The 16,273-nt window shown below is 46.1% G+C and overlaps 1 protein-coding gene across 4 annotated transcripts in view; it reads left to right on the top strand.

Moving 5' to 3' along the window:
- The first annotated feature begins 2,469 nt into the window (after positions 1–2,469).
- Positions 2,470–16,273, top strand: part of LOC133488947 (XK-related protein 6-like) — a 34,066-nt gene continuing 20,262 nt past the window's right edge. Inside the window, exons 1-2 of one of the 4 annotated variants that reach the window (XM_061797536.1) lie at positions 2,470–3,389; positions 3,466–3,623. In XM_061797536.1, the coding sequence (XP_061653520.1) occupies positions 3,171–3,389; positions 3,466–3,623 (377 nt within the window). In that variant the 5' untranslated portion in view covers positions 2,470–3,170. Of the gene's footprint in view, positions 3,624–16,273 lie in introns of all 4 variants that reach the window. The other 3 variants (XM_061797518.1, XM_061797509.1, XM_061797527.1) reach the window with 3 other exon arrangements.

Below are 16,273 nucleotides of genomic sequence, written 5' to 3'. Positions count from 1 at the left end.
CATTGTGTTAACGGAATACAATGATTTGCAAATCATGTTCAACCTATATTGAATTGAATACACTACAAAGACAAGATATTTAATGTTCAAACTGATAAACTTGATTGTTTTTAGCAAATAATCATTAACTTAGAATTTTATGGCTGCAACACGTTCAAAAAAATCTGGGACAGGGTCATGTTAACCACTGTGTTACATCACCTTTTCTTTTAATAACATTCAATAAACGTTTGGGAACTGAGGACACTAATTGTTGAAGCTTTGTAGTTGGAATTCGTTCCCATTCTTGCTTGATGTACAGCTTCAGCTGTTCAACAGTCCGGGGTCTCCGTTGTCATATTTTACGCTTCGTAATGCGCCGCACATTTTCAATGGGAGACAGGTCTGGACTGCAGGCAGGCCAGTCTAGTACCCACACTCTTTTACTACGAAGCCACGCTCTTGTAACACATGCATTTGGCTTGGCATTGTCTTGCTCAAATAAACAGGGGTGTCCATGAAAAAGACGTCGCTTGGATGGCAGCGTATGTTTCTCCAAAACCTGTATGTACCTTTCAGCATTAATGGTGCATTCACGGATGTGTAAGTTACCCATGCCATTGGCACTAACCAGCCCCATACCATCACAGATCCTAGCTTTTGAACTTTGCGTCCATAACAGTCCGGATGGTTCTTTTCCTCTTTGGCCCAGAGGACACGACGTCCACAATTTCCAAAAGCAATTTGAAATGTGGACTCATCGGCCGACAGAACACTTTTCCACTTTGCATCAGTCCGTCTTAGTCTAAGCAGAAAAGTATTTGTGGGCCCTTTTTACAGATGGCAGAAGTGTTCAGGTCATGGCTTGAGTCGTTGTCAGTCACTGTGCCCAAATATTTGTAGCTCTCTACTGTTTCTACTTGTAAGCCCTTGATGGTGAGGGGAGGATTGGAGAGAGAAGCACTTCTCTTCTTGAAGTCAACAGACATGTCTTTAGTTTCTAGTACATCTGTCTCCGGTGAAACCAGCCCTATAAAGAAGTTTTTCGCACTTAACTAAACTGTGCTGAAGTATACAGTACTGTCTGAATGTTAGTATGATAAATGGCAGCTCTGCAACTTTTGTAGGTTTCCCAAAGATAAACTGCTGAAAAGCTGTGGGAAGCAGCTGTCAGACAGTCTATAGTCTATCTTCAGTGATTGCCAGTTAGTTAGTTAGATTCAGAATCAGAATCAGAATCAGAATCAGAATCATCTTGATTTGCCAAGTACGTCCAAAAAACAAACAAGGAATTTGTCTCCGGGAATTGGAGCCGCTCTAGTACCGCAACAGACAGTCAATTTACAGAGAACACTTTTGAGACATAAAGACATTGAGAAAAACATTCACTGAGCATTAAAGGGTTGCTCGTTATCTGGTAATGGTGGTACATTATTCTTATTATTTTTTTTATTATTTTAATTTTTTGGACAATTGGGCAAAAAGATGCAGAGTCCTCTAGCACTTAGAGCAGTTCGAATGACTAATATTGCAATGACCATTGTGCAAGGGCGCCGAGACTTCAAGCGAGAAGTACGATAGTCTGGGACAATGTTGATTGTGCAAATGTTGCAGATACTCCTCAGTCAGTGTGCAAATGGAGCAGATGCTACTTTGGCATAAGTGGCCAGTATTGGGCACCAACAGATATGCAAATAGTGCAGCGTGGTGAGACTACTACAGCAAGAGCACGAGTAATATATAATTGGCCCGACAGAAATGTGACAACAAACTCAAGACAAAAAGACAAAAAATTGCCAGCATGTTGCAATGGAATTGTAGGTTAGGTGTTTAAGAAGTTGATTGCAAGAGGGAAGAAGCTGTTGGAATATCTGCTAGTAATGTTAGAGGTGCATGGACCGCAGTTGTGGTTTCTGTAATCTGTAGGTTTTCACGGGAGCAGTTGATTGGCCCACTGCCCAACCCCAGCACCTGGTATTCATAGGTGGTCTCCCATCCAAGTAACCAAGACCGACCCTGCTTAACTTCCGAGATCTGACGAGCTTGGGCACTCCCAGGGCGGGATTGCCAGTAGGCTAGATAAATTGATATAAATCAATGAATATAAACGCAAACCTAGTGAGGATAAGCGGTACGGAAAATGGATGGATAATCAAAATCCCTCAACGCAAATGTTACTGCTCTATTTAATAGAAAATCACATCAGATTATTATTATTACCAGTTATTATAGACACTAATTAAATATTTAAATTTTAGCATTGATTCTATAAATTTAAATATGTATCATCACAGTAACGGCATTCTATACATTGGTAGCTGTAAATATTCATGAAAACATTTTTTAAAAATACAGACGTTGGTTTGGTGCTCAGTACTAAACATATAAGGAGAAAACATTTACAGTAGTCAGACTAAAAATGTGTGCGTGCTTTGTATGTTGTCGCTTTTTGAAGTCCATTTGTCCACTTTTTGTCCATTTGCAAAAGTTTACAGGCAGTTATGCCACATCCAATATGGCAGACACGCTGATGTATTGCAGGAACTGGGGAACCAACTGTCTACGTTCTTGTCTGTGTTGAAGTCGGTCTCCCGTCCAGGGCGGAGTGAGAGATCCAGCGTGGCAGCGGTGCTGGGCAGTGCAGACCGGGGTCGGACAGCTGTGTCAGTCGGGACAAGAGCTGGGGCGAGTGGTGAGAGTAGCCGAACGACCGGGACGGAGAAACGACCACTGGGGCGAGCGCGTCCATTCACGCTCGGCCGTTTGTTTGTTTTTGTTGTTGTTTTTTTTTAAGCGCGATGTATGACGTCATAGGCTCCAGTCGCCCAAATGACCAGACGATACAGGGCTCGTGGATAAGGTGTCCGGTTGTACTGACGGGGTCTTCAATGGACCGGGGAAGGGAGCTCTGATGGCTCTCCGCGGCCCGGGCTGGAAGGAGACACCGAGGGCAGCGTACAGCAGCGGCAGCAGGTATCAGGGAAGAGACGCGGTGTCCGCACCCCGCGAAAAAGAAGCACCACGGTGGGGCTGTCGTGCTTTTCACCGGAGGGTACGAGCGGGAAGGGGAACATGGCCGCGCAGTCGGACGGTAAAGCCGGGATGGGTTTCGCCCAGCTTTACGACGTCGACGCCGACGAGCGGCTGGACTCGGCCGCCATCCACATCTGCCAGTGCTGCCGCTCTTCGGCATGCTACTGGGGCTGCCGCTCCGCCTGCCTCGGCTCATTGCTCGGCGGGGGCCAACCCGCCGCCGGGGGGGTCGGTATCCGCGAGACTCACTGCCCACCCCGGCAGCAGTTGTGGCTGGACTGCCTCTGGATCATAGTGGCCCTCCTCGTCTTCTTCTGGGACGTTGGCACGGACCTGTGCCTCGCGGTGGAGTACTACCAGAGGCGGGACTACCTGTGGTTTGGCCTCACGCTCTTCTTCGTGTTGGTGCCATCGGTGCTGGTCCAGATTTTGAGTTTCCGCTGGTTTGTGCAGGACTACACCGGCGGGGGGCTCGGGGAGGTGGAGGGTCTGACAAAGCGGGGTGCGGTGGCTCCGGGGTGCCACTATCCCGGCAAGGACCGCTTGCAGCTGGCCACCATCTGGCTGTGGCAGGCCATCATACACATCCTGCAGCTGGGGCAAGTCTGGAGGTACGTGGGCTTGTGCGTGGTGACGATGCACCACACACCGTGGTACAAACGCCCCCACCCCCTCACACAAGCTCATCTCGCACAGTACGGTTGAATTTGTTCCGTGACCAAGCTCGTAACTCAAAGTACTCGTATATCAAATCATGTTTCCCTTTCGAAATCAACTGACATGCAATTAATCAGTTCCATCGCGCCAAAACACCACAAAAAATATTCCTTATGTGTTTTTATTAAAAACAATGGCACTGTGTTGTATAAAATCATAAAAGATGATGTAAAGGGATGACTTGTTTTAGGATGTGTAATTACTGCTCTGTGGGACAAGCCGAAAGGCAACCACACGGTGGCCATTCATGCTTATCATTTCCTATATTCCTGGTAATTTACCATCTACTTTCAACTGTAACATGGTTTCCAGTCGATACCGTTCAAGTCAAGAATTTACTCCTTCAATCCCTTCTGACTCCCCAAAAATGTAGGTCAAGACTCAGCTGTTTACCTGCACCATAAAAAACGCATTATTTTGGGGTCAAAAATGCACAACTTCTGGACAGGGAACACAGATGGTTTGAAAGAGGAGTGAGAGAGGCCATGTACATGAAGGTGGAGAGACCATTGCTTAACAGAGGAGGTGGCTTACGACACAACCTATCTCCCACTTACTATGAAGAAGAAGAATCACCTTTATTGTCATGAACATGCATGCATGCACACAAAATTTGTTCTCTGCATTTTACCCATCAAAGTGAACACATACAATGGAACACACTGGAGCAGGGGGCAGCTGCAGCGCCCGGGGAGCATTTCGGGGTATCAGTGTCTTGCTCAAGGACACCACAACTGTGAGTCCGGTTGATGTTGGCAGACGGTCCAGTCAGGGTCTTGAACCTAGGTCCCCCACAGTGGCAGGCGAGCATCTTAACCATTGGGCCAGAGTTGTCCTATGCTGTCGTTCCATCCATTCCAAAGAAACTCAATAATTCTGCCTCCAACACGAAAACAGCTTCCTGGGCCCTAAGACAGCTCCTACACCTTTTTATAACTGAATTCAATATTAACGACTCGGGAGTTTGCCACCCACACCCCACAATGACTCGTGTTGACAGGCAGTGGGCTCTCTGCCAGGTATTCGAACGACTCCCCCTTTTTCATTCCAAAAGAATGATACCATTCATGGTTTGGAGCCTGCCTCCAACTTGGACTGTAAATCGCTGAGTTTTTCCACACCAATTCATGCTAGTGCTGTCCTAACTTCAGAAAGCCTTGTTGCATGAACTGATGAAGCCTGCTCAGATGAGAGGTGAAACCTCTACGACAATCAGAACAGTTAAGTTGCGATCGATTCAATGCCCTGAGAATGAAATGACCTGGATGAATGAGACTATTTCCAGGCATTCATCTCGCACGGCCTTGCGCTTAAGTAGCCTGTTAAACTCTCGCCAGATTCTTAGCTACACCACTACCACAAACGGCACTCGCCTGGTCACTAAACTACACTGTGGGCTGCAATAGTAGATAAGAGACTATTCCTCACAGCACTTGGGCACTAAACTGCAGACCAGTTCCAGGGAAACCTGACGCTCGCTCGTAACACATATGTGTGTTACGTCGCAAGTCCAAAAACTAGTTAGTTGGGCCGCTCGGAAATTTACCACTCTTTAATGGGGAAAGTGTGGTGTCGACTAAATGAAACTGAGTGGAAGAAGAGCTTGCTTTACGATGACAGCTCAATGACCAAGTCTTTCTGCAGCCTCTCTCACGCTTCAGTTAGTATAACACAGACACTAATTCCATGTCTGTGCGAAAACTCACAAAAGAGAGTAAACTGCGCCTACAAATACCCCCGCCCCCAAAAAACGTGTACAGTATTTTAAGCATTCTTTGAACCCTTTTGCAGCTGTGCATTTCACTGAGCTACAAAAGCTTTGTGTGTGCGTGTGCGTGCGCGTGCATGCGTGTTTTGAGCGGGGGGAGAAAGTGCTCTCCCAACGGGTGTCAGTGCACATAGAGCACCTGCACTTCTGCCAAGTCACCCCTCTAAATCTACATGCACACAAATCTACACACATGCAAACAACATAATAAAAGGTGTCCAAATTATGAACATCCACTTTCTTAGCAGCCCGCGTCATAGACTAAAATGAACATTTATTTCGAGGTTCTTTATAACCAGTATCAATATCATCAAACCTATGAACTAAAAGGCAATGTGTGTGGAACTAACCCAATTGACTTAATATTCATTAATTAATGTTTCAGCTAAAAGTTAAACATAGCATTGTTAAAATAGTTATTTGGGACTGTTTCATCACGTCAAATGGTTTATATGTGCAAGTTTTACCTTAACTTCCTGTTTAAAGCTTGGAGCCTTTTATTTTGAAGGATACGCAAGGAACTCAGCATTTTGGCACGAAAAGTAACTTCACACGGCACCTGTGATTTTTCGCATTCCACGCCCGACTCCAAGGACCAATGAAACGCCGAGTGAGTTTACGGGGCTCTGTTTGAAGTGGGAGGTCATGGGAGAAAAGCCAGACAGATTAACCCACCTTGTATTCGGGCGGAGGGCAGCGATGACGGTCTGCGAGCTGCTTGCTACGCGCCGTGGACCAGGTCAACGCCGCCTGGACATCCTCCCACACCCCCTGGATTCTCCCGAGGTGATCATGTATGGTTGGAACTGCCACCCCCTGCTCCTGTACTTTGAATAGCGGGGGATGGAAACCGTAGCAAGCCATGAACGGGGACATACCGGTAGCGGAGTTGGTGAGGGAGTTGTGAGCATATTCGATCAACGGGAGGAATGTACTCCATGAGGAGGGGTTGCGTGCGGCCACACAGCGGAGAGCTGATTCCAGGGATTGATTGGCCCGCGGCGGACAACTGGTTAGCACATCTGCCTCACAGTTCTGAGGACCGGGGTTCAAAACCCGGGCCTGGCTGTGTGGAGTTTGCATGTTCTCCCCGTGCCTCCGGGTACTCCGGTTTCCTCACACAACCCAAAAACATGCAGGGTAGGTTAATTGAAGACTCTAAATTGCCCGTAGGTGTGACTGTGAGTGTGAATGGTTGTTTGTTTATATGTGCCCTGCGATTGGCTGGCGACCAGTTCAGGGTGTCCCCCGCCTCTCGCCCGAAGATAGCTGAGATAGGCTCCAGAACTCCCGCGACTCTAGTGTGGATATGCGGAACGGAAGATGAATGATTGGCCCGCTCCGTCTGGCCGTTGGTCTGCGGATGCTGCACCCACCACCTTGCAGAATTCCTTCCAGACCTGAGAAGAGAACTGGGGACCTTGATCGGAGACTATGTCGATGGGGATACCATGGAGTTTGAACACATGCAAGACAAGGTGGTTAGCAGTTTCCAGGGTGGACTGGAGTTTGTGGTGGGCCATATAATCTACAAATTTGGAAAAGTGATCAATAATAGTGAGAATTGATCGCCCTGCCCCCCTCAGTTACCTTCTGAGGGGGGCAGGGCGGTAATGAAGTCCACAGCGATGTGAGACCAAGGGCGGCTTGGAATCTGTAAGGGCCGCAACAGGCCAACTGGGGGCAGGTGTGAAGACTTGCTCAGACGGAGCAGGCTTGGACGAACTCTCGGGTGTCTTTGATGAGGCTGGGTCACCAGAAGTGCTGCTGGATGAACTGGGTAGTACGGGTGATGTCAGGGTGACAAGTGAGTTTAAAGGTGTGGGCTCACTGTAGAACTTCAGAACGTGCAGAATCCGGTACAAACAGGCGGTGTGGATGCCCGGGCTTGGGATCAGGTTGGTTCTTTTGAGCCTCCTTGACCACCTGCTCGATATTCCACGTGGATGCTCCAATGAAACAGGAGGACGGGAGAATGGGTTCGGGTTCTGCTGAGCTGGAGGGTGGTGAGTGAATACGGGACAGGGCATCTGCCTTGGTGTTACGTGAACCGGGACGGAAGGAGAGACTGAAATTGAACCTGCTCAGGAATAGTGCACAGCGACCTTGTCGGGGGTTGAGACGTTTAGCGGACTTCAGCAGTTTGACTGCCGGGCGCGTTGAGGTGCAGTCGTTCGTGTAGAGGGAGAAGACCAGCGGAGAGAGGACACATCCTTGGGGCGCCCTGGTGCTGGTGGTGCGTGTAAATGAGATGGTGTCCCACATCCTCACCTGCTGTGTCCTGCCCATTAGGAAGGTGTAAATCCAGTAGCAGATGGCAAGCGAGACTCTGAGCTTGAGGAGCTTGGAGGAGAGGAGTTTGCGGATGATGGTGTTGAACGCAGAGCTGAAGTCCACAAACAGGATCGTCCCATAGGTCCCCGTGCCGTCGAGGGGTTCTCGGAATGAAGTGCAGTCCCATGTTGACTGCGTCATCCACAGACCTGTTTGCTTGGTAGACAAACTGCAGGGGTCCAGCAGGGGACCTGTGACGCGCTTGAGATGGTCCAGCACGAGGTGTTCAAAGGACTTCATGACTACAGATGTAAGGGCGACAGGCCTGTCTTAAGTTATTCAGACCCAATATTGCAGGTTTCTTGGGGACTGGGATGATGGTGGAGCGTTTGAAACAGGATGGTTCTTCACACAATTCCAGAGCTCTATTGAAGATCTGTGTGAAAACTGGAGCGAGCTGGTCCACGTAGACTTTGAGGCAGGATGGGGACACAAAGTCTGGGCCTGCCAATTTGTTCATCTTTTGTTGTTGGAAGATACATCTCTCATTCTGCTTGTGGATGGTCAACACGGAAGGTCGAGTCAGAGGTGTGATGGTAGTCGGTGGTGTGGCTGGGTGGTTGTGAGGTATGAAAGTGTCCTTTTCAAATCTGCAGTAGAAGGTGTTCAAGTTGTCAGCTAGCCCATTATTGTTCTCTGCTTGGGGGGGATGGTCGCTTGTAATTGGTTAGCGATTGTAATCTTATAGTCTTTAGCGGTAAACTGTTTTTCTAACTTTACTGCATAATGTCTCTTTGAGATGTTAATTTCTAGCCTTTCCACAATCAGGATTTTTGGGGCCGATCACCGAGTTTAAAAAAACGATCACCGATCCGATCACAAAATGGAGCAATGTGTCTATTTAATTCAATTGTTCATTTACTGTAAATACTTGTGTACTGTATACTCAGTATCTTCAAAAGTATTCTCTATTCAGGTCATGTATTCTAATCAGTCAGGTCAAACCAACATTACAACATTACAGGAATAACGGGTGCTAACGTACTGTAATTAAATTTCTTTATTGTAATTAAATTACTTCACACACAGCAAACCTTTAGAGCATGATTCGACAGAATGCTGGCATGTTTACGTACAACCGTTAGTGCTAGCACTAGCTTGCTCGGCTACATAACGTTTCGTTGCCTGCTTACGAGCCGTATCGTAATAAAAGTACGTGAACATACTTCAAGCAATCCTTGAATTAAAGTCATCTCCCGAGCACCGGTGACCACCAGCACACATTTTTCCCCATTTTGTTCTTATAATACACACGGCGCGATCCAGTGTTGTTGTGGTCGCCATGGTAACAAGTGTATCCGGTCGCGTTTGAGATGACAAGATAAAGCCCATCCATCTATCCATCCATTTTCTACCGCAAAGCCCAGTGATCGTAAAAGACGGGATGCGGTGGTATCGGAATACAAGATTTTATTGCAGTAGTCTGACATAGTGCAATCGTGAAAGACCAAATTCGTCTTGTAGTCTGATCTGGGCATTATGTGTTGTCTGTCTCAGACATGTTGTCTGTCCCACAACTCCGCCATATTAAAAAAAAAAAAAACTTTATTGGTTGTCAGATATTTACAGTACTATGTCCAATGACACGCGACAAGGCTAAAAATAAACTAGCTTTTGGATTCAAATATATTGTAGACGATGGCGATGTGGACTAAATGTCTTTTGCGGCGAATGATGACTTTAAAGCCGAAAATAATGCATAAAATGCTAATTATCGACCGATACCGATCAAGCCAATAAGATCGGGGTAAAGTCTATTAATTTCTTTAGTCCGCTGGTTTGGAGCACAATTATACAGGGCTCTATCCCCACTTCGAAAGGCGTCCTCTTTAGCCTGGCGAAGTTGCTTAAGTTTGGCAGTGAACCACAGAACAAGTCAATGAAATTGAAAGAAAAAACACCCAGATTCACCCCTCATTATTCTTGGGGACTAACAAAGCTAAACTCAACCACAAACTCCCTAAATACAAGCAGCACATCGACTGTCCTACCAGGGATTTTAGACCACTGCTATACTACGCTAAATGAATTACCATACTATTCTTATGCTGCTCTGGGCTCGTTTGATCACTGCTTAATACCAACATACAGAAAAAAGAACTTCAATGTGGGAAGCCTATGGTTAAAACAGTGAAGAAATGGGCCAATGAAGCAGATAGAACTTCAAACCTGTTTAGACTGCACAGACTGGAGTGTCTTTGAAACTTCAACTGGCAGCCTGGATGAATACACTGTTACATCTGTTAGCAGTGCGGCATTCGTGTTAGCTCGAGGAGGAATGTAAACACCCACAAGTATGAAAGAGGCAAACTCATGGGGCAAGTAGAATGACTTACAGCTCAAAAACAGCCACTCCAAGTCCGGGCTGCAGTGTGTTCTGAGGTCCGTGACGTCGGTACACCATTTTTCGTAGACATAGAAGCATATCCCGCCGCCTTTTGTTTCCCACGGTCTGGAAACCCGGAAGTAAGCATTACGGCGCCATCGGGGACGCGTTCACAAAGCCATGTCTCCGTGAAGCAGAAGGCAGCGGAATGGCCGAAGTCTTTACTGGTCTTTGATGATGAAGCTCGTCCATTTTTTTGGGTAGAGAGCGTAGATTCGCGAGGTGAACCGAAGGGAGGGGCATTCGGAATCCTCTCTGACGGAGCTTGACCTGCACTCCGGCTCACTTCCCCTTACTCCGATGAGTAACTCAGAAGAAACTGGGCGAATTTGTGAAAGTTGGTGAAAGAAAATCCGGGGTAGACTCCCTAATGTTTAGCAAGTCTTCCTTTTCTTTAGGTGAGTCGCGTAATGTCTGTAAGACGAACAAAAAACACAAAAACAGACAATACTAGAGCGCACGTAACCGAGGTGACCACACGGTTAGGCGCCATCTTGTATCTTGTATTAATTTTAAACACAACCATCCCACCCAATTTCTTCAGCATGGGAACAAAAAACACTGTGGGACATTTCCCGTTTCCCGTCAACTTGCAATTTGCCCAACAATGCAAATACAAACGTGAATATGGCCCACATATGCTCACATTATATACAGTATAGCGTTGCTATTGTAAAAGATGTAGCTATTGAACATGTTGACAAAGCAGCATTTAAAAAAAAGGCTGCTGACTTTGAAAATGAAAAATGTAGTCCAGATCTTGAATCAAAACAGGTTGCTTTGATCGACTTGTGTTGTCAATAATGTTGCTACTTGGCACTTTTTGTTAACCAACTGGAAACTTGATTGACAGTATATTGCCTGTTAAGGCATTTTAATATTTGTTGAAGTGCAATTTTTGTTGAACAGAGCCTGAGTCGGTTTTATTTATATTTTTTATCGAAGATATTTTGTTCATTTTTCTACATTACAATGTCAATGTTCATTATTCTTGGAATTAAAATAAAAAGTGAATTGTTCTTAAAAAGGATGTACTTGAATTACTATGCTCTAATATTATTATAGGGTTAGCCCTAACCTTAAAACATCAATATTGTTCGTCGTGATAAAGTTTGGGAAAATATATCGTCCTAAAGAATTTGCTATCATGACAGGCCTAAACACAAATACAGTCCCCTCCAAAAGCATTGGAATGCCAAGGTCAATTCCTTCGTTTTTGTTGTTTTCTGCAGACATTTGAGTTTCAAATCAGAAGATGAATATGAGACAGAAGTTCAGAATTCCAGCTTTCATTTCATGGTATTTACATCTAGATGTGTTCAACAACTCAGCACAGAGCACCTTTTGTTTGAAGCCACCCACTTTTCAAGTGAGCAAAAGTATTGGAACAGACATTATTAAATTAACTTGAAGTGAATAACATTTAATATTTGGTGGCATAACCCTTACTTTCAATAACTGCATCAAGCCTGTGAACCATTGATTTCACCAGACTGTTGAATTCTTCATTTGAAATCCTTTATTGCAGCCTCTTTCAGGTCTTGTTTGTTTCTGGGTTTTTTTCCCTTCAGTCTCCTCTTCAGGAGGTAAAATGCATGCTCTTTTGGGTTAAGGTCCGGTGATTGACATTGCCAGTCTAAGACCTTCCACTTTTTCCCCCTGATGAAGTGTTGTGTTGGCAGTATATTTTTGGTCGTTGTCTTATTGCATGATGAAGCTTCTTCCGATTAGTTTGGAGGTATTTGCAATGAATGCATGCAATAAAACAGGCCTATTTAACTAGTGGCCCATTTGAAATTTAATTTGATATGGCCCGGCAGACTTTAATATTTTAATTTGACGTGTTGTGGCGGCATGGTGGCCGTCTGGTTAGAGCGTCAACCTCACAGTTCTGAGGAGCGGGGTTCAATCCCTGGCCCCGCCTATGTGGAGTTTGCATGTTCTCCCCTTGCCTGTGTAGGTTTTCTCCCGGCACTCCGGTTTCCTCCCACATCCCAAAAATCCTGCATGGTAGGTTAATTGACAACTCTAAATTGCCCGTAGATGTGAATGTGAGTGCGAATGGTTGTTTGTTTCTATGTGCCCTGCGATTGGCTGGCAACCAGTTCAGGGTGTACCCCGCCTCCTGCCCAATGATAGCTGGGATAGGCACCAGCACGCCCTCGACCCTAGTGAGGAGAAGCGGCTCAGAAAATGTATGGATGGATGGATGTAACGTGTTGTAACGTGTGTGTTTGCAGTCATCAATATGTCACGTATGGGGAGTAGCTGGAGCCAAGAGCAGGCAGATGCAGATGTAAAATGATGAACAGTTTATTGAGGAAAGGTAATGGCGGTGGTCCTAGGTGGGTTGGCAGGCAGTGGCGTGGACAGGTGGCAGGCAATGGTGAGGACAGGCCGCTGGCTTGGCGGCAGGAATGACGTGTATCAGGAACACGGGGGAAAACACAGGAGTTAAATGTTTGGAAAACTGCAGGGGCGTTGGTTAAACCGAATGGCATGACCAGATACTCGAAGTGTCCGAGAGGGGTATTGAAGGCGGTCCCCCTCTCGGATAAGGATGAGGTGGTAGGCGTTTCGTAGATGCAATTTGGTGAATACCTGGGTGTCACAAAGGGGTTTAAACAACAGGTCAATGAGGGGAAGCGGAGATTTATTCTTCCCGGTGATATCATTGAGACCACGGTAGTCGATACACGGGCGGAGAGTGGTGTCTTTTTTTTTAACAAAAAAGAAGCCGGCCCCAACTGGAGAAGAGGAAGGTCGAATGAGTCTGGAAACCAGAGAGTCATGGATATAGTCCTCCATTGCCCTTTTCTCAGGTCGGGAAAGGTTGTACAGTGTGTCCAGTCTATGGTGGGTTTATGTTTTTGGAGCCAGGGAATTCCAAGGACTAATGGGGTATCAGGGGAAGAGAGATGTTCTCACGGTGATTTCCTGAAATAAGCAAGGTGAATGGCACAGTTTGGTGGGTTACAGAAGAGATGATTTGGCCATCCAGGGCTGTGACCTTCTTCTGGGACGGAAGTGGTTGGAGAGGGATTTGGAGTTGGTGAATTATGGCTTCATGAATGAAATTGTCATCGGCACCGCAATCAATCAGGGCAGTGATGGAGGTGTTATGAGTAGAAACTATAATGCAAGCGGGAACGGTCATGCGAGAAGGAGAGCTTGAGGGAATGGAGGTTTGGCACACAACGATGCTCTCGGGTCGCGGTGAGCCTGGTCTTTTGGTCGGAGGAGACACGAGGAAATAAAGTGACCGGATTGAGCGCAGTAGATACACAGCTGCTGGGTGATACGACGCTGACGCTCCTGTGGATCTAATCGTGTCTTTGCAATTTGCATGGGCTCTTCGGTGACTATGGGGAGTGACGGAAGTGCGGAAGACGATGCGGGAGGCTGGTGTGAAGCTGACGGTGCGGTGCTCGCAGTGGGATGGCTTTTGCGCGAGCGAACCCCCCTCTCTCGTGTTCGCTCTCGATGGAAAGGCTAATGAGATCCTCGAGAGAGAGAGAGAGAGAGAGAGAGAGAGAGAGAGAGAGAGAGAGAGAGAGAGAGAGAGAGAGAGAGAGGAGGGCTCGTCCCAGACTGCTAGCTCATCCTTGAGCTGCTCGGAAAGGCCATTAGAAAAAAATCCCCCTAAGTTCCGCGTCAAGTCTGATATGTATGGTGGTTCTTGTAGCATTAAACATTTATATAGTCTTGTTTTGGTCGTGCACAGGGGTCAAATACTTTTAAAATGGTTGTAAATCTAGTTCTTTAATCTTGCTATTATATTAAACACAATTATCCAACATCAAAATTGTGGATAGTGAAAATGCTGAGTGGCTAGTAACTCTGGGAAACCACTAGCCACAGTGGCTGGTGAGCAAAAAAGTTAATTTCAAGCCCTGGATATAGGGAAACCCATTAGTCCTTTGGCAATATAAGTCCCCGGTAACCCGGACGAATTACACAGTCGGAGGGAGTCCCTCCCTCACTTCCTGTGTACATAAAGTGTTGCGGTGTTTTCATTTGTTATGCGTTAATGTCATTGTGTTGTGGTGTTAATGTGTTGTGGCATTTGCAACTGTTGTGACCATAATTTTGCTATGGCATTCATCAGCGATTCAAATTTCGAATCGCAGCAATAGTAGTCAGCCACTCATGAATACTAGTTGCAGAATCCTGCACACTGCAAAACAATTCAGTTGCATTCGGTCGCCTCGGTTTGTGTTCGGGCTACCTTCAGCCTCTCAGCTCTAACTGCAAAGACAATTGTTCCCTCGCTCATTCCCTTCCCGGCTGATCTCTCTGAGAAGATTATTTTATGGCGTCCACTTGCCTCTGGGCAGACAGCAGCTCAAGTAACAACTACTGTGTTGTGTGTGTGTGTGTGTGTGTCTTTACATCCTGCTGAGAGGGAAAACACCACTGCAGCACCTCAGCTTTCGTCAGTTTTGACTTTCGAGGGTTAAATCGACCACCCATCAACACACACACAGACACACACACACACTCACTCACACACACACACACACACACACACCTCCTCCTTCCACTCCAACCCGCGAACCCCCGTCAGACTGCAGAATGGGCTCTCCTACCTGTGAAAAGTGGAGAAACAGGGAAGAAGGGGCAAGGGAAGCCTTCAGACTGATTGAGATGGATCGTTAAGAGATGGAGAGAGGCTATGGAAAGTATGGAGGAGAAAAGAGATGAATATAGGAGAGGGAGGAAGAAGAAGGGGATGATGAAGGGGCAAGGGGGGTGGATAGAGGGAGGATGAAGAGGATGGAAGGGATAAGATGGGGAGAGGAAGAGATGGGAAAAAGAGGTGGGTTGCTTGCACACAATACCAGAGAAAGGGGGATGGGAGAAGGAAAGGGAAAGTGCTGGGGGAGGGTTGATGTAAAAAGATCCACACTTACGGTTTGTAATTGTCGAATGCAAGCAGCTGTTAGCAGCTGTCACCTGCTACTTCGTCTTTAAACCAAAAGGCTCGTTTGTTTACACCGAAGCCAAACATAATACTGTTAAAATAAATATAAATATTTCTTCAGTCAAGGTCACACCATATTTTGATGCAAAATGTCATCCCACAATCCATGCTCCTTGCAGGGCAGGCGAGTATATGAGCTCCTCTATGGATGCTGTATTTTTCATGCTATGTGGATGTACAGTAACTGATACTTTTTACGGTACTTTTTACAGTTATTCTTTACGTGTACTTAATGGCAATACCGCACCAGACATGCAATAAAAGCATACAATGACGCCTGTGCACATGGAAAGTATTAAAGCACATAAACATGCATACATACAGTCAGAGCCCAGGGACATTTTAATTGAAATTCATACCCACCCACATGAGCTGTTACTATTTACTATCTTAACAACAAAGTGTGGAGCATCTTTTACTCGTCTTCCTGTTTGTTCACAAGACGTTAATGATAAGAAGAAGCATTCACATACGTTTAGCTCAAGTTCACAGTTGCTTACTCTTTGGAATAGATGTTGTTCAAAGGGAATATAGGAAGCCATAAGTGATGGTCATCCTGAAAATACATAACCTTTTTTGGTCATCGGTAGAGTTTTTGGCTCATCTCTACTCTACAAAAACTTATCATTCATGGTATATGCTGTATGTAGGAATGCACAGAAATTGAGTCAATGAAAATTTTTGTCCGAAAATGGCTCAAAAGTGCATTTTTCAGCCAAAACATGTCGCTGAAGCAACACGGCCCAACAGGATGTGCTGATGACACAAGCAAAAACTGTGGCCAGCGCACAGTTATGTAGCTCGCTGTGTATACTAACGCAACTAACCACAACGTGGAGCCACACGAGGCCAAAGTTCATTCACATCTGGTGTCAACTAATCATCGTCTCCATGCAGGGGTGGACTGGCCATCAGGCCCGGCCGGGCTGGCAGTCGTCTGGAGCCCATTGCGTTGCTGCTGTTTTTTCCCCCCTTTTTTTCTAAGAGAGTAGCCCACAATTTAGAGGGGCTACACAGAATATCTGTGCCATCAGATTTTGAATCTGAATTACTAATACTGATTTTTTGTACC

The sequence above is a fragment of the Phyllopteryx taeniolatus genome, chromosome 1 (genome assembly GCF_024500385.1).
Source record: "Phyllopteryx taeniolatus isolate TA_2022b chromosome 1, UOR_Ptae_1.2, whole genome shotgun sequence".
Taxonomy (NCBI): domain Eukaryota; kingdom Metazoa; phylum Chordata; class Actinopteri; order Syngnathiformes; family Syngnathidae; genus Phyllopteryx; species Phyllopteryx taeniolatus.
Note: the sequence above shows the minus strand (reverse complement) of the source record. Positions and strands in the feature narration are given on the sequence as shown.